Raw genomic sequence first — 27042 nt, forward strand, 5'->3', positions numbered from 1 at the left:
TAACTGCAAATTTTAAAAGACATCAAAAAAAAACTGCAAGAGAACATTTATCTGGAGAGCTTATAAGCCGGGATATATCACTGCATTCCCAGAGGAATTCTAGTTCCTAAAGAAGATGTCAGAAAAAAAAGATGAACGCTGGGGGCAAAAAGTGTAAACCGGAATCTACCAAGCAGCGTTCTCCACCCCTAATGTCTGTGCAAAAGATCCAGATAAGTCAGGCAGCATGCTGCAAATAATCATATCAGGAAATCAGTTCCATATCTGTAAAAACTCTGAACTCTGACACATTTCACAGCCTCCATAATAGAGACCCTGGGAAAGATAATTCTGACTGTATTATAAGGCATATAATGGCTAAAACCTCAATGTAAATAATATGGCCAAATTTGATTAAATATTAGTAGTTAGAAAAGAAATGATGCTGTTGCCCCCTATGTACAAGAATATAACTACTATAATACTGCCCCCTATGTACAAGAATATAACTACTATAATACTGCCCCCTATGTACAAGAATATAACAACTATAATACTACCCTCTATGTACAAGAATATAACTACTATAATACTGTCCACTATGTACAAGAATATAACTACTATAATACTGCCCCTATGTACAAGAATATAACTACTATAATACTGCCCCCTATGTACAAGAATATAACTACTATAATACTGCTTCCTATGTACAAGAATATAACTACTATAATACTGCCCCCTATGTACAGGAATATAACTACTATAATACTGCTCCTATGTACAAGAATATAACTACTATAATACTGCCCCTATGTACAAGAATATAACTACTATAATACTGCCCCCTATGTACAAGAATATAACTACTATAATACTGCTTCCTATGTACAAGGATATAACTACTATAATACTGCCCCTATGTACAAGAATATAACTACTATAATACTGCGCCCTATGTACAAGAATATAACTACTATAATACTGCCCACTATGTACAAGAATATAACTGCTATAATACTGTCCCCTATGTGCAAGAATATAACTACTATAATACTGCTCCCTATGTGCATGAATATAACTACTATAATACTGCTCCTATGTACAAGAATATAACTACTATAATACTGCTCCTATATACAAGAATATAACTACTATAATACTGCCCCCTATGTACAAGAATATAACTACTATAATACTGCCCACTATGTACAAGAATATAACTCCTATAATACTGCCCTATGTAAAAGAATATAACGATTATAATACTGTCCCCTATGTACAAGAATATAACTACTATAATACAGCTCCTATGTACAAGTATATAACTACTATAATACTGCCCCCTATGTACAAGAATATAACTACTATAATACTGCCCCCTATGTACAAGAATATAACTACTATAATACTGCCCCCTATGTACAAGAATATAACAACTATAATACTACCCTCTATGTACAAGAATATAACTACTATAATACTGTCCACTATGTACAAGAATATAACTACTATAATACTGCCCCCTATGTACAGGAATATAACTACTATAATACTGCTCCTATGTACAAGAATATAACTACTATAATACTGCCCCTATGTACAAGAATATAACTACTATAATACTGCCCCCTATGTACAAGAATATAACTACTATAATACTGCTTCCTATGTACAAGAATATAACTACTATAATACTGCCCCTATGTACAAGAATATAACTACTATAATACTGCCCCTATGTACAAGAATATAACTACTATAATACTGCTCCCTATGTGCATGAATATAACTACTATAATACTGCTCCTATGTACAAGAATATAACTACTATAATACTGCTCCTATATACAAGAATATAACTACTATAATACTGCCCCCTATGTACAAGAATATAACTACTATAATACTGCCCACTATGTACAAGAATATAACTCCTATAATACTGCCCTATGTAAAAGAATATAACGATTATAATACTGTCCCCTATGTACAAGAATATAACTACTATAATACAGCTCCTATGTACAAGTATATAACTACTATAATACTGCCCCCTATGTACAAGAATATAACTACTATAATACTGCCCCTATGTACAAGAATATAACTATTATAATACTGTTCCTATGTACAAGAATATGACTACTATAATACTGTCCCCTATGTACAAGAATATAACTACTATAATACTGCCCCCTATGTACAAGAATATAACTACTATAATACTGCTCCTATGTACAAGAATATAACTACTATAATACTGCCCCCTATGTACAAGAATATAACTATTATAATACTGCTCCTATGTACAGGAATATCACTACTATAATACTGCCCCCTATGTACAAGAATATAACTACTATAATACTGCTCCTATGTACAAGAATATAACTACTATAATACTGCCTCCAATGTACAAGAATATAACTACTATAATACTGCCCTATGTACAAGAATATAACAACTATAATACTGCCCCCTATGTACAAGAATATAACTGATATAATACTGCCCCCTATGTGCAAGAATATAACTACTATAATACTGCCCCCTATGCACAAGAATATAACTACTATAATACTGCTCCTAAGTACAAGAATATAACTACTATAATACTGCCCACTATGTACAAGAATATAACTCCTATAATACAGCCCTATGTACAAGAATATAACTACTATAATACTGCCCCCTATGTACAAGAAAATAACTACTATAATACTACCCCTATGTACAAGAATATAACTATTATAATACTGCTCCTATGTACAAGAATATGACTACTATAATACTGTCCCCTATATACAAGAATATAACTACTATAATACTGCCCCCTATGTACAAGAATATAACTACTATAATACTGCTCCTATGTACAAGAATATGACTACTATAATACAGTCCCCTATGTTCAAGAATATAACTACTATAATACTGCTCCTATGTACAAGAATATAACTACTATAATACTGCCTCCTATGTACAAGAATATAACTACTATAATACTGCCCCCTATGTACAAGAATATAACTACTATAATACTGGCTCCTGTGTACAAGAATATGACAACTATAATACTGCCCCTTATGTACAAGAATACAACTACTATAATACTGCCCCCTATGTACAAGAATATAACTACTATAATACTGCTCCCTATGTGCAAGAATATAACTACTATAATACTGCTCCCTATGTACAAGAATATAACTACTATAATACTGCTTCCTATGTACAAGAATATAACTACTATAATACTGCTCCCTATGTGCATGAATATAACTACTATAATACTGCTCCTATGTACAAGAATATAACTACTATAATACTGCTCCTATATACAAGAATATAACTACTATAATACTGCCCCCTATGTACAAGAATATAACTACTATAATACTGCCCACTATGTACAAGAATATAACTCCTATAATACTGCCCTATGTAAAAGAATATAACGATTATAATACTGTCCCCTATGTACAAGAATATAACTACTATAATACAGCTCCTATGTACAAGTATATAACTACTATAATACTGCCCCCTATGTACAAGAATATAACTACTATAATACTGCTCCTATGTACAAGAATATAACTACTATAATACTGCCCCCTATGTACAAGAATATAACTACTATAATACTATCCCCTATGTACAAGAATATAACTACTATAATACTGCTCCTAAGTACAAGAATATAACTACTGTAATACTGCCCACTATGTACAAGAATATAACTCCTATAATACTGCCCTATGTACAAGAATATAACTACTATAATACTGCCCCCTATGTACAAGAAAATAACTACTATAATACTACCACTATGTACAAGAATATAACTACTATAATACTGCCCCTATGTACAAGAATATAACTACTATAATACTGTCCCCTATGTACAAGAATATAACTACTATAATACTGCCCCCTATGTACAAGAATATAACTACTATAATACTGCTCCTATGTACAAGAATATAACTACTATAATACTGCCCCCTATGTACAAGAATATAACTATTATAATACTGCTCCTATGTACAGGAATATCACTACTATAATACTGCCCCCTATGTACAAGAATATAACTACTATAATACTGCTCCTATGTACAAGAATATAACTACTATAATACTGCCTCCAATGTACAAGAATATAACTACTATAATACTGCCCTATGTACAAGAATATAACAACTATAATACTGCCCCCTATGTACAAGAATATAACTGATATAATACTGCCCCCTATGTGCAAGAATATAACTACTATAATACTGCCCCCTATGCACAAGAATATAACTACTATAATACTGCTCCTAAGTACAAGAATATAACTACTATAATACTGCCCACTATGTACAAGAATATAACTCCTATAATACAGCCCTATGTACAAGAATATAACTACTATAATACTGCCCCCTATGTACAAGAAAATAACTACTATAATACTACCCCTATGTACAAGAATATAACTATTATAATACTGCTCCTATGTACAAGAATATGACTACTATAATACTGTCCCCTATATACAAGAATATAACTACTATAATACTGCCCCCTATGTACAAGAATATAACTACTATAATACTGCTCCTATGTACAAGAATATGACTACTATAATACAGTCCCCTATGTTCAAGAATATAACTACTATAATACTGCTCCTATGTACAAGAATATAACTACTATAATACTGCCTCCTATGTACAAGAATATAACTACTATAATACTGCCCCCTATGTACAAGAATATAACTACTATAATACTGGCTCCTGTGTACAAGAATATGACAACTATAATACTGCCCCTTATGTACAAGAATACAACTACTATAATACTGCCCCCTATGTACAAGAATATAACTACTATAATACTGCTCCCTATGTGCAAGAATATAACTACTATAATACTGCTCCCTATGTGCATGAATATAACTACTATAATACTGCTCCCTATGTACAAGAATATAACTATTATAATACTGCCCCCCTTGTACAAGAATATAACTACTATAATACTGCTCCCTATGTACAAGAATATAGCTACTATAATACTGCCTCCTATGTACAAGAATATAACTATTATAATACTGCTCCCTATGTACAAGAATATAACTATTATAATACTGCCCCCCTTGTACAAGAATATAACTACTATAATACTGCTCCCTATGTACAAGAATATAACTACTATAATACTGCCTCCTATGTACAAGAATATAACTACTGTAATACTGCCCCCCCTGTACAAAAATATAACTATTATAATACTGCCCCCTATGTACAAGAATATAACTACTAAAAAACTGTCCCCTATGTACAAGAATATACCTACTATAATACTGCTCTCTATGTACAAGAATATAAGTACTTTAATACTGCCTCCTATGTACAAGAATATAACTATTATAATACTGCTCCCTATGTACAAGAATATAACTATTATAATACTGCCCCCCTTGTACAAGAATATAACTACTATAATACTGCTCCCTATGTACAAGAATATAACTACTATAATACTGCCTCCTATGTACAAGAATATAACTACTGTAATACTGCCCCCCCTGTACAAAAATATAACTATTATAATACTGCCCCCTATGTACAAGAATATAACTACTAAAAAACTGTCCCCTATGTACAAGAATATACCTACTATAATACTGCTCTCTATGTACAAGAATATAAGTACTTTAATACTGCCCCCAATATACAAGAATATAACTACTATAATACTGCCCCCTATGTAAAAGAATATAACTACTATAATACTGCCCTCTATGTACAAGAATATAAGTACTATAATACCGCCTCCTATGTACAAGAATATAACTACTATAATACTGCCCCCTATGTACAGGAATATAACTACTATAATACTGCTCCTATGTACAAGAATATAACTACTATAATACTGCCCCTATGTACAAGAATATAACTACTATAATACTGCCCCCTATGTACAAGAATATAACTACTATAATACTGCTTCCTATGTACAAGAATATAACTACTATAATACTGCCCCTATGTACAAGAATATAACTACTATAATACTGCCCCTATGTACAAGAATATAACTACTATAATACTGCTTCCTATGTACAAGAATATAACTACTATAATACTGCTCCCTATGTGCATGAATATAACTACTATAATACTGCTCCTATGTACAAGAATATAACTACTATAATACTGCTCCTATATACAAGAATATAACTACTATAATACTGCCCCCTATGTACAAGAATATAACTACTATAATACTGCCCACTATGTACAAGAATATAACTCCTATAATACTGCCCTATGTAAAAGAATATAACGATTATAATACTGTCCCCTATGTACAAGAATATAACTACTATAATACAGCTCCTATGTACAAGTATATAACTACTATAATACTGCCCCCTATGTACAAGAATATAACTACTATAATACTGCCCCCTATGTACAAGAATATAACTACTATAATACTGCCCCCTATGTACAAGAATATAACAACTATAATACTACCCTCTATGTACAAGAATATAACTACTATAATACTGTCCACTATGTACAAGAATATAACTACTATAATACTGCCCCCTATGTACAGGAATATAACTACTATAATACTGCTCCTATGTACAAGAATATAACTACTATAATACTGCCCCTATGTACAAGAATATAACTACTATAATACTGCCCCCTATGTACAAGAATATAACTACTATAATACTGCTTCCTATGTACAAGAATATAACTACTATAATACTGCCCCTATGTACAAGAATATAACTACTATAATACTGCCCCTATGTACAAGAATATAACTACTAAAAAACTGTCCCCTATGTACAAGAATATACCTACTATAATACTGCTCTCTATGTACAAGAATATAAGTACTTTAATACTGCCCCCAATATACAAGAATATAACTACTATAATACTGCCCCCTATGTAAAAGAATATAACTACTATAATACTGCCCTCTATGTACAAGAATATAAGTACTATAATACCGCCTCCTATGTACAAGAATATAACTACTATAATACTGCCCCCTATGTACAGGAATATAACTACTATAATACTGCTCCTATGTACAAGAATATAACTACTATAATACTGCCCCTATGTACAAGAATATAACTACTATAATACTGCCCCCTATGTACAAGAATATAACTACTATAATACTGCTTCCTATGTACAAGAATATAACTACTATAATACTGCCCCTATGTACAAGAATATAACTACTATAATACTGCCCCTATGTACAAGAATATAACTACTATAATTCTGCTTCCTATGTACAAGAATATAACTACTATAATACTGCTCCCTATGTGCATGAATATAACTACTATAATACTGCTCCTATGTACAAGAATATAACTACTATAATACTGCTCCTATATACAAGAATATAACTACTATAATACTGCCCCCTATGTACAAGAATATAACTACTATAATACTGCCCACTATGTACAAGAATATAACTCCTATAATACTGCCCTATGTAAAAGAATATAACGATTATAATACTGTCCCCTATGTACAAGAATATAACTACTATAATACAGCTCCTATGTACAAGTATATAACTACTATAATACTGCCCCCTATGTACAAGAATATAACTACTATAATACTGCCCCCTATGTACAAGAATATAACTACTATAATACTGCCCCCTATGTACAAGAATATAACAACTATAATACTACCCTCTATGTACAAGAATATAACTACTATAATACTGTCCACTATGTACAAGAATATAACTACTATAATACTGCCCCCTATGTAGAGGAATATAACTACTATAATACTGCTCCTATGTACAAGAATATAACTACTATAATACTGCCCCTATGTACAAGAATATAACTACTATAATACTGCCCCCTATGTACAAGAATATAACTACTATAATACTGCTTCCTATGTACAAGAATATAACTACTATAATACTGCCCCTATGTACAAGAATATAACTACTATAATACTGCCCCCTATGTACAAGAATATAACTACTATAATACTGCCTCCTATGTACAAGAATATAACTACTATAATACTGCTCCTATGTACAAGAATATAACTACTATAATACTGCTCCTATGTACAAGAATATAACTACTATAATACTGCTTCCTATGTACAAGAATATAACTACTATAATACTGCTCCCTATGTGCATGAATATAACTACTATAATACTGCTCCTATGTACAAGAATATAACTACTATAATACTGCTCCTATATACAAGAATATAACTACTATAATACTGCCCCCTATGTACAAGAATATAACTACTATAATACTGCCCACTATGTACAAGAATATAACTCCTATAATACTGCCCTATGTAAAAGAATATAACGATTATAATACTGTCCCCTATGTACAAGAATATAACTACTATAATACAGCTCCTATGTACAAGTATATAACTACTATAATACTGCCCCCTATGTACAAGAATATAACTACTATAATACTGCTCCTATGTACAAGAATATAACTACTATAATACTGCCCCCTATGTACAAGAATATAACTACTATAATACTATCCCCTATGTACAAGAATATAACTACTATAATACTGCTCCTAAGTACAAGAATATAACTACTGTAATACTGCCCACTATGTACAAGAATATAACTCCTATAATACTGCCCTATGTACAAGAATATAACTACTATAATACTGCCCCCTATGTACAAGAAAATAACTACTATAATACTACCACTATGTACAAGAATATAACTACTATAATACTGCCCCTATGTACAAGAATATAACTATTATAATACTGTTCCTATGTACAAGAATATGACTACTATAATACTGTCCCCTATGTACAAGAATATAACTACTATAATACTGCCCCCTATGTACAAGAATATAACTACTATAATACTGCTCCTATGTACAAGAATATAACTACTATAATACTGCCCCCTATGTACAAGAATATAACTATTATAATACTGCTCCTATGTACAGGAATATCACTACTATAATACTGCCCCCTATGTACAAGAATATAACTACTATAATACTGCTCCTATGTACAAGAATATAACTACTATAATACTGCCTCCAATGTACAAGAATATAACTACTATAATACTGCCCTATGTACAAGAATATAACAACTATAATACTGCCCCCTATGTACAAGAATATAACTGATATAATACTGCCCCCTATGTGCAAGAATATAACTACTATAATACTGCCCCCTATGCACAAGAATATAACTACTATAATACTGCTCCTAAGTACAAGAATATAACTACTATAATACTGCCCACTATGTACAAGAATATAACTCCTATAATACAGCCCTATGTACAAGAATATAACTACTATAATACTGCCCCCTATGTACAAGAAAATAACTACTATAATACTACCCCTATGTACAAGAATATAACTATTATAATACTGCTCCTATGTACAAGAATATGACTACTATAATACTGTCCCCTATATACAAGAATATAACTACTATAATACTGCCCCCTATGTACAAGAATATAACTACTATAATACTGCTCCTATGTACAAGAATATGACTACTATAATACAGTCCCCTATGTTCAAGAATATAACTACTATAATACTGCTCCTATGTACAAGAATATAACTACTATAATACTGCCCCTATGTACAAGAATATAACTACTATAATACTGCCCCTATGTACAAGAATATAACTACTATAATTCTGCTTCCTATGTACAAGAATATAACTACTATAATACTGCTCCCTATGTGCATGAATATAACTACTATAATACTGCTCCTATGTACAAGAATATAACTACTATAATACTGCTCCTATATACAAGAATATAACTACTATAATACTGCCCCCTATGTACAAGAATATAACTACTATAATACTGCCCACTATGTACAAGAATATAACTCCTATAATACTGCCCTATGTAAAAGAATATAACGATTATAATACTGTCCCCTATGTACAAGAATATAACTACTATAATACAGCTCCTATGTACAAGTATATAACTACTATAATACTGCCCCCTATGTACAAGAATATAACTACTATAATACTGCCCCCTATGTACAAGAATATAACTACTATAATACTGCCCCCTATGTACAAGAATATAACAACTATAATACTACCCTCTATGTACAAGAATATAACTACTATAATACTGTCCACTATGTACAAGAATATAACTACTATAATACTGCCCCCTATGTACAGGAATATAACTACTATAATACTGCTCCTATGTACAAGAATATAACTACTATAATACTGCCCCTATGTACAAGAATATAACTACTATAATACTGCCCCCTATGTACAAGAATATAACTACTATAATACTGCTTCCTATGTACAAGAATATAACTACTATAATACTGCCCCTATGTACAAGAATATAACTACTATAATACTGCCCCCTATGTACAAGAATATAACTACTATAATACTGCCTCCTATGTACAAGAATATAACTACTATAATACTGCTCCTATGTACAAGAATATAACTACTATAATACTGCTCCTATGTACAAGAATATAACTACTATAATACTGCTTCCTATGTACAAGAATATAACTACTATAATACTGCTCCCTATGTGCATGAATATAACTACTATAATACTGCTCCTATGTACAAGAATATAACTACTATAATACTGCTCCTATATACAAGAATATAACTACTATAATACTGCCCCCTATGTACAAGAATATAACTACTATAATACTGCCCACTATGTACAAGAATATAACTCCTATAATACTGCCCTATGTAAAAGAATATAACGATTATAATACTGTCCCCTATGTACAAGAATATAACTACTATAATACAGCTCCTATGTACAAGTATATAACTACTATAATACTGCCCCCTATGTACAAGAATATAACTACTATAATACTGCTCCTATGTACAAGAATATAACTACTATAATACTGCCCCCTATGTACAAGAATATAACTACTATAATACTATCCCCTATGTACAAGAATATAACTACTATAATACTGCTCCTAAGTACAAGAATATAACTACTGTAATACTGCCCACTATGTACAAGAATATAACTCCTATAATACTGCCCTATGTACAAGAATATAACTACTATAATACTGCCCCCTATGTACAAGAAAATAACTACTATAATACTACCACTATGTACAAGAATATAACTACTATAATACTGCCCCTATGTACAAGAATATAACTATTATAATACTGTTCCTATGTACAAGAATATGACTACTATAATACTGTCCCCTATGTACAAGAATATAACTACTATAATACTGCCCCCTATGTACAAGAATATAACTACTATAATACTGCTCCTATGTACAAGAATATAACTACTATAATACTGCCCCCTATGTACAAGAATATAACTATTATAATACTGCTCCTATGTACAGGAATATCACTACTATAATACTGCCCCCTATGTACAAGAATATAACTACTATAATACTGCTCCTATGTACAAGAATATAACTACTATAATACTGCCTCCAATGTACAAGAATATAACTACTATAATACTGCCCTATGTACAAGAATATAACAACTATAATACTGCCCCCTATGTACAAGAATATAACTGATATAATACTGCCCCCTATGTGCAAGAATATAACTACTATAATACTGCCCCCTATGCACAAGAATATAACTACTATAATACTGCTCCTAAGTACAAGAATATAACTACTATAATACTGCCCACTATGTACAAGAATATAACTCCTATAATACAGCCCTATGTACAAGAATATAACTACTATAATACTGCCCCCTATGTACAAGAAAATAACTACTATAATACTACCCCTATGTACAAGAATATAACTATTATAATACTGCTCCTATGTACAAGAATATGACTACTATAATACTGTCCCCTATATACAAGAATATAACTACTATAATACTGCCCCCTATGTACAAGAATATAACTACTATAATACTGCTCCTATGTACAAGAATATGACTACTATAATACAGTCCCCTATGTTCAAGAATATAACTACTATAATACTGCTCCTATGTACAAGAATATAACTACTATAATACTGCCCCTATGTACAAGAATATAACTACTATAATACTGCCCCTATGTACAAGAATATAACTACTATAATTCTGCTTCCTATGTACAAGAATATAACTACTATAATACTGCTCCCTATGTGCATGAATATAACTACTATAATACTGCTCCTATGTACAAGAATATAACTACTATAATACTGCTCCTATATACAAGAATATAACTACTATAATACTGCCCCCTATGTACAAGAATATAACTACTATAATACTGCCCACTATGTACAAGAATATAACTCCTATAATACTGCCCTATGTAAAAGAATATAACGATTATAATACTGTCCCCTATGTACAAGAATATAACTACTATAATACAGCTCCTATGTACAAGTATATAACTACTATAATACTGCCCCCTATGTACAAGAATATAACTACTATAATACTGCCCCCTATGTACAAGAATATAACTACTATAATACTGCCCCCTATGTACAAGAATATAACAACTATAATACTACCCTCTATGTACAAGAATATAACTACTATAATACTGTCCACTATGTACAAGAATATAACTACTATAATACTGCCCCCTATGTACAGGAATATAACTACTATAATACTGCTCCTATGTACAAGAATATAACTACTATAATACTGCCCCTATGTACAAGAATATAACTACTATAATACTGCCCCCTATGTACAAGAATATAACTACTATAATACTGCTTCCTATGTACAAGAATATAACTACTATAATACTGCCCCTATGTACAAGAATATAACTACTATAATACTGCCCCCTATGTACAAGAATATAACTACTATAATACTGCCTCCTATGTACAAGAATATAACTACTATAATACTGCTCCTATGTACAAGAATATAACTACTATAATACTGCTCCTATGTACAAGAATATAACTACTATAATACTGCTTCCTATGTACAAGAATATAACTACTATAATACTGCTCCCTATGTGCATGAATATAACTACTATAATACTGCTCCTATGTACAAGAATATAACTACTATAATACTGCTCCTATATACAAGAATATAACTACTATAATACTGCCCCCTATGTACAAGAATATAACTACTATAATACTGCCCACTATGTACAAGAATATAACTCCTATAATACTGCCCTATGTAAAAGAATATAACGATTATAATACTGTCCCCTATGTACAAGAATATAACTACTATAATACAGCTCCTATGTACAAGTATATAACTACTATAATACTGCCCCCTATGTACAAGAATATAACTACTATAATACTGCTCCTATGTACAAGAATATAACTACTATAATACTGCCCCCTATGTACAAGAATATAACTACTATAATACTATCCCCTATGTACAAGAATATAACTACTATAATACTGCTCCTAAGTACAAGAATATAACTACTGTAATACTGCCCACTATGTACAAGAATATAACTCCTATAATACTGCCCTATGTACAAGAATATAACTACTATAATACTGCCCCCTATGTACAAGAAAATAACTACTATAATACTACCACTATGTACAAGAATATAACTACTATAATACTGCCCCTATGTACAAGAATATAACTATTATAATACTGTTCCTATGTACAAGAATATGACTACTATAATACTGTCCCCTATGTACAAGAATATAACTACTATAATACTGCCCCCTATGTACAAGAATATAACTACTATAATACTGCTCCTATGTACAAGAATATAACTACTATAATACTGCCCCCTATGTACAAGAATATAACTATTATAATACTGCTCCTATGTACAGGAATATCACTACTATAATACTGCCCCCTATGTACAAGAATATAACTACTATAATACTGCTCCTATGTACAAGAATATAACTACTATAATACTGCCTCCAATGTACAAGAATATAACTACTATAATACTGCCCTATGTACAAGAATATAACAACTATAATACTGCCCCCTATGTACAAGAATATAACTGATATAATACTGCCCCCTATGTGCAAGAATATAACTACTATAATACTGCCCCCTATGCACAAGAATATAACTACTATAATACTGCTCCTAAGTACAAGAATATAACTACTATAATACTGCCCACTATGTACAAGAATATAACTCCTATAATACAGCCCTATGTACAAGAATATAACTACTATAATACTGCCCCCTATGTACAAGAAAATAACTACTATAATACTACCCCTATGTACAAGAATATAACTATTATAATACTGCTCCTATGTACAAGAATATGACTACTATAATACTGTCCCCTATATACAAGAATATAACTACTATAATACTGCCCCCTATGTACAAGAATATAACTACTATAATACTGCTCCTATGTACAAGAATATGACTACTATAATACAGTCCCCTATGTTCAAGAATATAACTACTATAATACTGCTCCTATGTACAAGAATATAACTACTATAATACTGCCTCCTATGTACAAGAATATAACTACTATAATACTGCCCCCTATGTACAAGAATATAACTACTATAATACTGGCTCCTGTGTACAAGAATATGACAACTATAATACTGCCCCTTATGTACAAGAATACAACTACTATAATACTGCCCCCTATGTACAAGAATATAACTACTATAATACTGCTCCCTATGTGCAAGAATATAACTATTATAATACTGCTCCCTATGTGCATGAATATAACTACTATAATACTGCTCCCTATGTACAAGAATATAACTATTATAATACTGCCCCCCTTGTACAAGAATATAACTACTATAATACTGCTCCCTATGTACAAGAATATAGCTACTATAATACTGCCTCCTATGTACAAGAATATAACTATTATAATACTGCTCCCTATGTACAAGAATATAACTATTATAATACTGCCCCCCTTGTACAAGAATATAACTACTATAATACTGCTCCCTATGTACAAGAATATAACTACTATAATACTGCCTCCTATGTACAAGAATATAACTACTGTAATACTGCCCCCCCTGTACAAAAATATAACTATTATAATACTGCCCCCTATGTACAAGAATATAACTACTAAAAAACTGTCCCCTATGTACAAGAATATACCTACTATAATACTGCTCTCTATGTACAAGAATATAAGTACTTTAATACTGCCTCCTATGTACAAGAATATAACTATTATAATACTGCTCCCTATGTACAAGAATATAACTATTATAATACTGCCCCCCTTGTACAAGAATATAACTACTATAATACTGCTCCCTATGTACAAGAATATAACTACTATAATACTGCCTCCTATGTACAAGAATATAACTACTGTAATACTGCCCCCCCTGTACAAAAATATAACTATTATAATACTGCCCCCTATGTACAAGAATATAACTACTAAAAAACTGTCCCCTATGTACAAGAATATACCTACTATAATACTGCTCTCTATGTACAAGAATATAAGTACTTTAATACTGCCCCCAATATACAAGAATATAACTACTATAATACTGCCCCCTATGTAAAAGAATATAACTACTATAATACTGCCCTCTATGTACAAGAATATAAGTACTATAATACCGCCTCCTATGTACAAGAATATAACTACTATAATACTGCTCCCTATGTGCATGAATATAACTACTATAATACCGCCCCCTATGTACAAGAATATAACTACTATAATACTGCCCCCTATGTACAAGAATATAACTACTAAAAAACTGTCCCCTATGTACAAGAATATAACTACTATAATACTGCTCTCTATGTACAAGAATATAACTACTATAATACTGCCCCCTATGTACAAGAATATAACTACTATAATACTGCTCCCGATGCGCAAGAATATAACTACTATAATACTGTCCCAATGTACAAGAATATAACAACTATAATACTGCCCCCTATGTACAAGAATATAACTACTATAATACTGCCCCCTATGTACAAGAACATAACTGCTATAATACTGCTCCCTATGTAGAAGAATATAAGTACTTTAATACTACCCCCAATGTACAAGAATCTAACTACTATCATACTGCCCCCTATGTGCAAGAATATAACTACTATAATACTGCTCCCGATGCGCAAGAATATAACTACTATAATACTGTCCCAATGTACAAGAATATAACAACTATAATACTGCCCCCTATGTACAAGAATATAACTACTATAATACTGCCCCCTATGTACAAGAACATAACTGCTATAATACTGCCCCCTATGTGCAAGAATATAACTACTATAATACTGCCCCCTTTGTACATGAATATAACTACTATAATACTACTCCCTATGTACTAGACTATAACTACTATAATACTGCCCCCTATGTACAAGAATATAACTACTATAATACTGCCCTCTATGTACAAGAATATAACTACTATAATACTGCCCCCTATGTACAAGAATATAACTACTAAAATACTGCCCCCTATGTACAAGAATATCACTACTATAATACTGCCCCCTATGTGCAAGAATATAACTACTATAATACTGCCCCCTATGTACAAGAATATAACTACTATAATACTGCTCCTATATACAAGAATATAACTACTATAATACTGCCCCCTATGTACAAGAATATAACTACTATAATACTGCCCCATATGTACAAGATTATAACTACTGTAATATTGCCCCCTATGTACAAGAATATAACTAGTATAATACTGCCCCTATGCCCCTATGTACAAGCTGGGGGCTTGGGCAGAAAAATGGCAAATGACGTTCAATGTTGAAAAGTGTAAGACTATGCACATGGGCAGGAGAAACGGATGTCACCAATATTCACTTAATGGGGTAGCGCTGGGGAAAAGTGATATGGAAAAGGATCTGGGGGTATTAGTGGATAATAGACTAAACTGGAGTAACCAATGCCAGTCAGCTGCTGCAAAGGCAAATAAAGTTTTGGGATGCATTAAAAGAGGTATAGGGGCGAAGGACGAGAACATCATCCTTCCATTATATAAGGCACTTGTCAGGCCTCACATGGAATACTGCGTACAATTCTGGTCACCGGTGCTCAGGAAAGATGTTACAGTACTGGAGGGGGCTCAAAGAAGAGCAACTAAACTAATACATGGAATGACGGGACTGGAATACCCAGAGAGGCTATCCAAATTGGGACTATTTACTCTTGAAAAAAGAAGGTTAAGAGGCGACCAAATAACCATGTATAAGTACATGAGGGGACAACACATGGATCTCTCCCGCGATCTGTTTACACCAAGGACCACGACGGTAACAAGAGGACACCCGCTACGATTGGAGGAAAGTAGGTTTCATCACCAACATAGAAGGGGATTCTTTACTGTAAGAGCAGTTAGACTGTGGAACTCTCTACCGGAGGAAGTGGTGATGGCAAAATCCATAGAGGAGTTTAAAAGGGGACTTGATGTTTTTCTGGAGAAGAAGGATATTACAGGATATAAATATTAGGGTAAGTGTCAATCCTGGTATATAGTCAGGTAGGAACTATTAGGGGTTGATCCAGGGAACAGTCTGATTGCCATTAGGGAGTCGGGAAGGAATTTTTTCCCCAAAAGGGCTAATTGGTTTCTGGCCTTGGGGCTTTTTGCCTTCCTCTGGATCAACACAGGAGGATAGACAGGCTGGACTAGATGGACATTGTCTTCATTCAGCCTTACATACTATGTTAATATGTTACTATGTACAAGAATATAACTACTATAATACTGCCCCCTAGGTACAAGAATATAACTACTATAATACTGGCTTCAATGTACATGTATATAACTACTATAATACTGCCCCCTAGGTACAAGAATATAACTACTATAATACTGCCTTCTATGTACAAGAATATAACTACTATAATACTGCCTTCTATGTACAAGAATATAACTACTATAATACTGCCTTCTATGTACAAGAATATAACTACTATAATACTGCCTTCTATGTACAAGTATATAACTACTATAATACTGCCCCCTATGTACAAGAATATAACTACTATAATACTGCTCCTGTGTGCAAGAATATAACGACTTTAATACTGCCCCTATATACAAGAACTAGCTGATATACCCGGCTTCGCCCGAGTTAATTTGGTACTTGTGTTTATCTGGTGTTCACACGGAAAATCTTATGAAGTCGTGGTTACTTTAGAGATACTGAGGAAAAACATATGTTCACCATTTTGCATAGTTCTCTGGGTTACCCAGGAAACACCACGTGGAGGAAACCATGCGACGTTTCCTTCATATAAAATGACATCAGGAAGTGAGAGAATTAGATTACGTACATAAAATTTGGACACTAATTCTTTTGCGCTTAGAATTGAATAATGGAGTTGGGACCCATTAGCTTTCCCTATTTATGACCTAATCAATGCTCGTGCCAAATTTCCCGTTTCTATGACACCGGAAAGTGAGAAAATTACATACCGCACGTAAAATTTGGACGCTAATTCTTTTGCGCATAGAATTGAATAATGGAGTTGGGACTCATTAGCTTTTCCTATTTATGACCTAATCAATGCTCGTGCCAAATTTCCCGTTTCTATGACACCGGAAAGTGAAAAAATTACATTCCGCACGTAAAATTTTGACGCCAATTCTTTTGCGCTTAGAATTGAATAATGGAATTGGGACCTATTAACTTTTCCTATTTATGACATAATCAATGCTCGTGCCAAATTTCCCGTTTCTATGACACCGGAAAGTGAGAAAATTACATTCCGCACGTAAAATTTGGACGCTAATTCTCTTGCGCATAGAATTGAATAATCGAGTTGGGACCCATTAGCTTTTCCTACTTATGACATAATCAATGCTCGTGCCAAATTTCCCGTTTCTATGACACCGGAAAGTGAGAAAATTACATTCTGCACATAAAATTTCGAAGTCAATTCTTTTGCGCTAGAATTGAATAATGGAGTTGGGACCCATTAGCGTTTCCTATTTATGACATAATCAATGCTCGTGCCAAATGTCCCGTTTCTATGACACCGGAATGTGAGAAAATTAGATTCCGTACGTAAAATTTGGACGCTAATTCTTTTGCACATAGAATTGAATAATCGACTTGGGACCCGTTAGCTTTTCCTATTTATGACATATTCAATGCTCATGCCAAATTTCACGTTTCTATGACACCGGAAAGTGAGAAAATTACATTCCGCACGTAAAATTTGGACGCTAATTCTTTTGCGCATAGAATTGAATAATCGAGTTCGGACCCATTAGCTTTTCCTTTTTATGACATAATCAATGCTCGTGCCAAATTTCCCGTTTCTATGACATTGGGAAGAGAGTGATTTAGATTATGTACGTTAAATTTCGACACCAATTCTTTTGCGCTAGAATTGAATAATCGAGTTGGGACCCAATTACTTTTCCTATTTTGCAGATAATCTATGCTTGCGCTAAATTTCATGTTTCTACGACATCGGGAGGTTGGAGAACTTTTGGCGAGTCACTCAGTCAGTCAGTCAGTGAGGGCTTTCAGCTTTATATATATAGATATAACTACTATAATACTGCCCCCTATGTACAAGAATATAACTACTATAATACTGCTCCTATGTACAAGAATATAACTACTATAATACTGCCCCCTATGTACAAGAATATAACTACTATAATACTGCCCCTATGTACAAGAATATAACTACTATAATACTGCCCCTATGTGCAAGAATATAACGACTTTAATACTGCCCCCTATGTACAAGAATATAACTACTATAATACTGCCCCCTATGTACAAGAATATAACTACTATAATACTGCCCCCTATGTACAAGAATATAACTACTATAATACTGCCCCTATGTACAAGAATATAACTACTATAATACTGCTCCTATGTACAAGAATAAAACTACTATAATACTGCCCCCTATGTACAAGAATATAACTACTATAATAGTGCCCCCTATGTACAAGAATATAACTACTATAATACTGCCTCCTATGTACAAGAATATAACTACTATAATACTGCCCCCCTATGTACAAGAATTTAACTACTATAATACTGCTCCTATGTACAAGAATATAACTACTATAATACTGCCCCCTATGTACAAGAATATAACTACTATAATACTGCCCCCTATGTACAAGAATATAACTACTATAATACTGCCTCCTTTGTACAAGAATATAACTACTATAATACTGCCCCCTATGTACAAGAATATAACTACTATAATACTGCCCCCTATGTACAAGAATATAACAACTATAATACTATCCCCTATGTACAAGAATATAACTATTATAATACTGCCCCCTATGTACAAGAATATAACTACTATAATACTACCCCCTATGTACAAGAATATAACTACTATAATACTGCCTCCTATGTACAAGAATATAACTACTATAATACTGCCCCCTATGTACAAGAATATAACAACTATTATACTGCCCCCTATGTACAAGAATATAACTACTATAATACTGCCTCCTCTGTACAAGAATATAACTACTATAATACTGCCCCCTATGTACAAGAATATAACTACTATAATACTGCCCCCTATGTACAAGAATATAACTACTATAATACTGTCCCTATGTACAAGAATATAACTACTATAATACTGCTCCCTATGTACAAGAATATAACTACTATAATACTGCCCCCTATGTACAAGAATATAACTACTATAATACTGCCCCCTATGTACAAGAATATAACTACTATAATACTGCCCCCTATGTACAAGAATATAACTACTATAATATTGCCCCCTATGTACAAGAATATAACTACTATAATACTGCCCCCTATGTACAAGAATATAACTACTATAATACTGCTCCCCTATGTACAAGAATATAACTACTATAATACTGCCTCCTATGTACAAGAATATAACTACTATAATACTGCCTCCTATGTACAAGAATATAACTACTATAATACTGCCCCCTATGTACAGGAATATAACTACTATAATACTGCCCCCTATGTACAAGAATATAACTACTATAACACTGCTCCTATGTACAAGAATATAACTACTATAATACTGCTCCTATGTACAAGAATATAACTACTATAATACTGCTCCTATGTACAAGAATATAACTACTATAATACTGCTCCTATGTACAAGAATATAACTACTATAATACTGCCCCTATGTACAAGAATATAACTACTATAATACTGCCCCCTATGTACAAGAATATAACTACTATAATACTGCCCTCTATGTACAAGAATATAACTACTATAATACTGTCCCTATGTACAAGAATATAACTACTATAATACTGCTCCCTATGTACAAGAATATAACTACTATAATACTGCCCCCTATGTACAAGAATATAACTACTATAATACTGCCCCCTATGTACAAGAATATAACTACTATAATACTGCCCCCTATGTACAAGAATATAACTACTATAATATTGCCCCCTATGTACAAGAATATAACTACTATAATACTGCCCCCTATGTACAAGAATATAACTACTATAATACTGCTCCCCTATGTACAAGAATATAACTACTATAATACTGCCTCCTATGTACAAGAATATAACTACTATAATACTGCCTCCTATGTACAAGAATATAACTACTATAATACTGCCCCCTATGTACAGGAATATAACTTCTATAATACTGCCTCCTGTGTACAAGAATATAACTACTATAATACTGCCCCTATGTACAAGAATATAACTACTATAATACTGCCTCCTATGTACAAGAATATAACTACTATAATACTGCCCCCTATGTACAAGAATATAACTACTATAATACTGCCCCCTATGTACAAGAATATAACTACTATAATACTGCCCCCTATGTACAAGAATATCACTACTATAATACTGCCCCCTATGTACAAGAATATAACTACTATAACACTGCTCCTATGTACAAGAATATAACTACTATAATACTGCTCCTATGTACAAGAATATAACTACTATAACACTGCTCCTATGTACAAGAATATAACTACTATAATACTGCTCCTATGTACAAGAATATAACTACTATAATACTGCTCCTATGTACAAGAATATAACTACTGTAATACTGCTCCTATGTACAAGAATATAACTACTATAATACTGCCCCTATGTACAAGAATATAACTACTATAATACTGCCTCCTATGTACAAGAATATAACTACTATAATACTGCCCCCTATGTACAGGAATATAACTACTATAATACTGCCCCCTATGTACAAGAATATAACTACTATAACACTGCTCCTATGTACAAGAATATAACTACTATAATACTGCCCCTATGTACAAGAATATAACTACTGTAATACTGCTCCTATGTACAAGAATATAACTACTATAATACTGCCCCTATGTACAAGAATATAACTACTATAATACTGCCCCCTATGTACAAGAATATAACTACTATAATACTGCCCCTATGTACAAGAATATAACTACTATAATACTGCTCCCTATGTACAAGAATATAACTACTATAATACTGCTCCTATGTACAAGAATATAACTATTATAATACTGCTCCTATGTACAAGAATATAACTACTATAATACTGCCCCCTATGTACAGGAATATAACTACTATAATACTGCTCCCTGTGTACAAGAATATAACTACTATAATGCTGCCCCCTATGTGCAAGAATATAACTACTATAATACTGCCCCTATGTACAAGAATATAACTACTATAATACTGCTCCCTATGTACAAGAATATAACTACTATAATACTGCTCCTATGTACAAGAATATAACTATTATAATACTGCTCCTATGTACAAGAATATAACTACTATAATACTGCCCCCTATGTACAGGAATATAACTACTATAATACTGCTCCCTGTGTACAAGAATATAACTACTATAATGCTGCCCCCTATGTGCAAGAATATAACTACTATAATACTGCCACCTATATACAAGAATATAACTACTATAATACTGCCTCCTATGTACAAGAATATAACTACTATAATACTGCTCCTATGTACAAGAATATAACTACTATAATACTGCTCCTATGTACAAGAATATAACTACTATAATACTGCTCCTATGTACAAGAATATAACTACTATAATACTGCTCCTATGTACAAGAATATAACTACTATAATACTGCCCCTATGTACAAGAATATAACTACTATAATACTGCCCCCTATGTACAAGAATATAACTACTATAATACTGCCCTCTATGTACAAGAATATAACTACTATAATACTGTCCCTATGTACAAGAATATAACTACTATAATACTGCTCCCTATGTACAAGAATATAACTACTATAATACTGCCCCCTATGTACAAGAATATAACTACTATAATACTGCCCCCTATGTACAAGAATATAACTACTATAATACTGCCCCCTATGTACAAGAATATAACTACTATAATATTGCCCCCTATGTACAAGAATATAACTACTATAATACTGCCCCCTATGTACAAGAATATAACTACTATAATACTGCTCCCCTATGTACAAGAATATAACTACTATAATACTGCCTCCTATGTACAAGAATATAACTACTATAATACTGCCTCCTATGTACAAGAATATAACTACTATAATACTGCCCCCTATGTACAGGAATATAACTACTATAATACTGCCTCCTGTGTACAAGAATATAACTACTATAATACTGCCCCTATGTACAAGAATATAACTACTATAATACTGCCTCCTATGTACAAGAATATAACTACTATAACACTGCCCCCTATGTACAAGAATATAACTACTATAATACTGCCCCCTATGTACAAGAATATAACTACTATAATACTGCCCCCTATGTACAAGAATATCACTACTATAATACTGCCCCCTATGTACAAGAATATAACTACTATAACACTGCTCCTATGTACAAGAATATAACTACTATAATACTGCTCCTATGTACAAGAATATAACTACTATAACACTGCTCCTATGTACAAGAATATAACTACTATAATACTGCTCCTATGTACAAGAATATAACTACTATAATACTGCTCCTATGTACAAGAATATAACTACTGTAATACTGCTCCTATGTACAAGAATATAACTACTATAATACTGCCCCTATGTACAAGAATATAACTACTATAATACTGCCTCCTATGTACAAGAATATAACTACTATAATACTGCCCCCTATGTACAGGAATATAACTACTATAATACTGCCCCCTATGTACAAGAATATAACTACTATAACACTGCTCCTATGTACAAGAATATAACTACTATAATACTGCTCCTATGTACAAGAATATAACTACTGTAATACTGCTCCTATGTACAAGAATATAACTACTATAATACTGCCCCTATGTACAAGAATATAACTACTATAATACTGCCCCCTATGTACAAGAATATAACTACTATAATACTGCCCCTATGTACAAGAATATAACTACTATAATACTGCTCCCTATGTACAAGAATATAACTACTATAATACTGCTCCTATGTACAAGAATATAACTATTATAATACTGCTCCTATGTACAAGAATATAACTACTATAATACTGCCCCCTATGTACAGGAATATAACTACTATAATACTGCTCCCTGTGTACAAGAATATAACTACTATAATGCTGCCCCCTATGTACAAGAATATAACTACTATAATACTGCCCCTATGTGCAAGAATATAACTACTATAATACTGCCACCTATATACAAGAATATAACTACTATAATACTGCCTCCTATGTACAAGACTATAACTACTATAATACTGCCTCCTATGTACAAGAATATAACTACTATAATACTGTCCCCTATGTACAAGAATATAACTACTATAATACTGCCTCCTATGTACAAGAATATAACTACTATAATACTGCCCCCTATGTACAAGAATATAACTACTATAATACTGCTTTATGATTGAGTGTTTCTCTTGTCTCTCTCCTCTCCAGAACGGTTATCCGTAGCTGCCACTGAGAATCCTGCCCTCTGCTTGTGTAACAGCACCTCTGTGAACGTTCCCACCTCTGCCTGGATTCTGCTGGGTAGCCGTCTCTCCTCCGTTCTTATTGCTGTCCTTGTTTTACTTGGGATCCACTTCATAAACAGGAGTCGTCCGCCGAGGAGGCCTCTGAAGGTGTTAGCATCAAACCATGGCCGATGGTGAACGTCTGAATACCTTTCCGTATGGACAGGAGCTCGGAAAAAAAAAGAACTGCAGTTGTGAAGAATGTCCATTCTGAGAGGAGTAAAGCATGAGAGTGAGGCGTCTTCTGTCCAGAGTAGAGGAATAACAGGCGGCCTCCGTCACTAGGACGCTCCAGAACACAACAGAATGTAAATAGAAAGTATCTATTACAGCCGCCATCGCAGCTCCAACATGAGCTTTTATCCAACTTTTCCAAACTCCTGCATACGGTTGCCACCCGGCTGGTTACGCACTGCTGGTAATTAAGTGCATAGGCCAGGGCCGGTATTTATTTTTTACTGGTCATATTAATGGCTAGTAATAAAATAATTGTCAGCTGAGGCCACCTCTGACTGGGCAGCAAGCCTGCAGCATCTAGTATGTCACTCACCCGTTCGCTCTATTCAGCTCCCATCTGGATGGCGTTGTTAGAGCTTTGCCCCAACCCCTTCTCACAGCGTGCAGGACGTCCTGAATATATCGCACCCGCTGGGAAGATAGATCAGGGGTCACAACTCTGATTATGGTGGCTAGGTAGGAGCTAAAGAGAGAGGTTGCGTTACATACTAGATGCTGTGGGGCTGCTGCATGCTGGAGGTTCAGCGTGTGGCACTAGGTTCTAGGGGTACTACTACTACTGTGGGGCAGTGCTCCTCTTGGTGCCCCTACTGGGGGACAGTTACTAGTCGTGACAGCAGAATAACTGAGGTAAAACCACATGCTGTGATAAAGCACGCTTCTAACTCCACCCCCTTTTACCTTGACATTTTTTGTGGCAAAGGTGGCAACCCCACTCCTGCATCGCAAAGCTGCTTGACTATGCAATGAGGGAGTGAGTATGTAACTAGACATGTGGACCATTCTGGTTTCAGGGAAAGTGGGGCAACAATCCAAATGGGACATTGTCTGCTGAAAACCATTATTCCGACAATTATTTAATATTGGGCATTGAAGTTTGGTAATAAAAGTGAAGAAAACTGAGAAAAGCATAAAATTGTGTTTGTACAAAAAGCTATAACAACAAACAATCAGGTATAAGAGAGCATAAGTGGCTGTTACACATACTAATGAAAGGCTTAAACATAAATGTACCCAGGTTATACCAGCTGCAAAAGTTTTAGGCAGGTATTGAAAAAATGCTGCAAAGTAAGAATGCTTTTAGAAATAGAAGTACAGTGGTTCCTTGACATACGAGTTTAATCTGTTCCAAGACGGAGCTCGCAAGCCAAAAAACTCATATGTAGCTGTTATTTTACATGTTATTGGAGAATGAAAGATAGCTCATAGCTGATTTGCACCTATCTATGCTGCCAAGAGTCTACTGAAGGTGCCTTGTATAGTGGGAGAATAATGTTCTTGTCCCTTGTCCATATATCTCTTTTAATGCATTCCAAAACTTTATTTGCCTTTGCAGCAGCTGACTGGCATTGGCTGCTCCTGTTTAGTCTACGGTCCACTAGTACCCCCAGGTCTTTTTTTTATTAACTATTGAGGCCAGGGGCGTAACTTAAGGCTCTGGGGTCCTGATGCAAAAGGTGAGCTGGGGCCCCCCTCTATCTGTTTCTGTACCCGTACCCATACCTAAACCATGCTGCACAGAGACATAACTTGAAGCTTCTGGGCCCCAATGCAAAACCTGTAACAGAGCCCCCAACTATAATGCTTTATTCATAGTACTGGGCTCCCTTTATGGAGAAGAGAGGCCTTATGGGCCCCCTAAGGCTCCTGGGCCCGGG

General features: G+C 33.3%; 1 protein-coding gene across 1 annotated transcript in view; it reads left to right on the top strand.

Annotated features, from left to right (window-relative positions):
- The window catches only part of LOC136573294 (uncharacterized), a 44694-nt gene extending 19339 nt beyond the window's left edge, over nucleotides 1-25355 (top strand). The window contains exon 3 of the mRNA XM_066574595.1: nucleotides 25071-25355. Within this exon, the coding sequence (XP_066430692.1) occupies nucleotides 25071-25285 (215 nt within the window). The 3' untranslated portion in view covers nucleotides 25286-25355. The remainder of the gene's footprint in view (nucleotides 1-25070) is intronic.
- The last annotated feature ends 1687 nt before the right edge of the window (nucleotides 25356-27042 follow it).

This window comes from Eleutherodactylus coqui, chromosome 7, assembly GCF_035609145.1.
Source record: "Eleutherodactylus coqui strain aEleCoq1 chromosome 7, aEleCoq1.hap1, whole genome shotgun sequence".
In the NCBI taxonomy this organism is placed as follows: domain Eukaryota; kingdom Metazoa; phylum Chordata; class Amphibia; order Anura; family Eleutherodactylidae; genus Eleutherodactylus; species Eleutherodactylus coqui.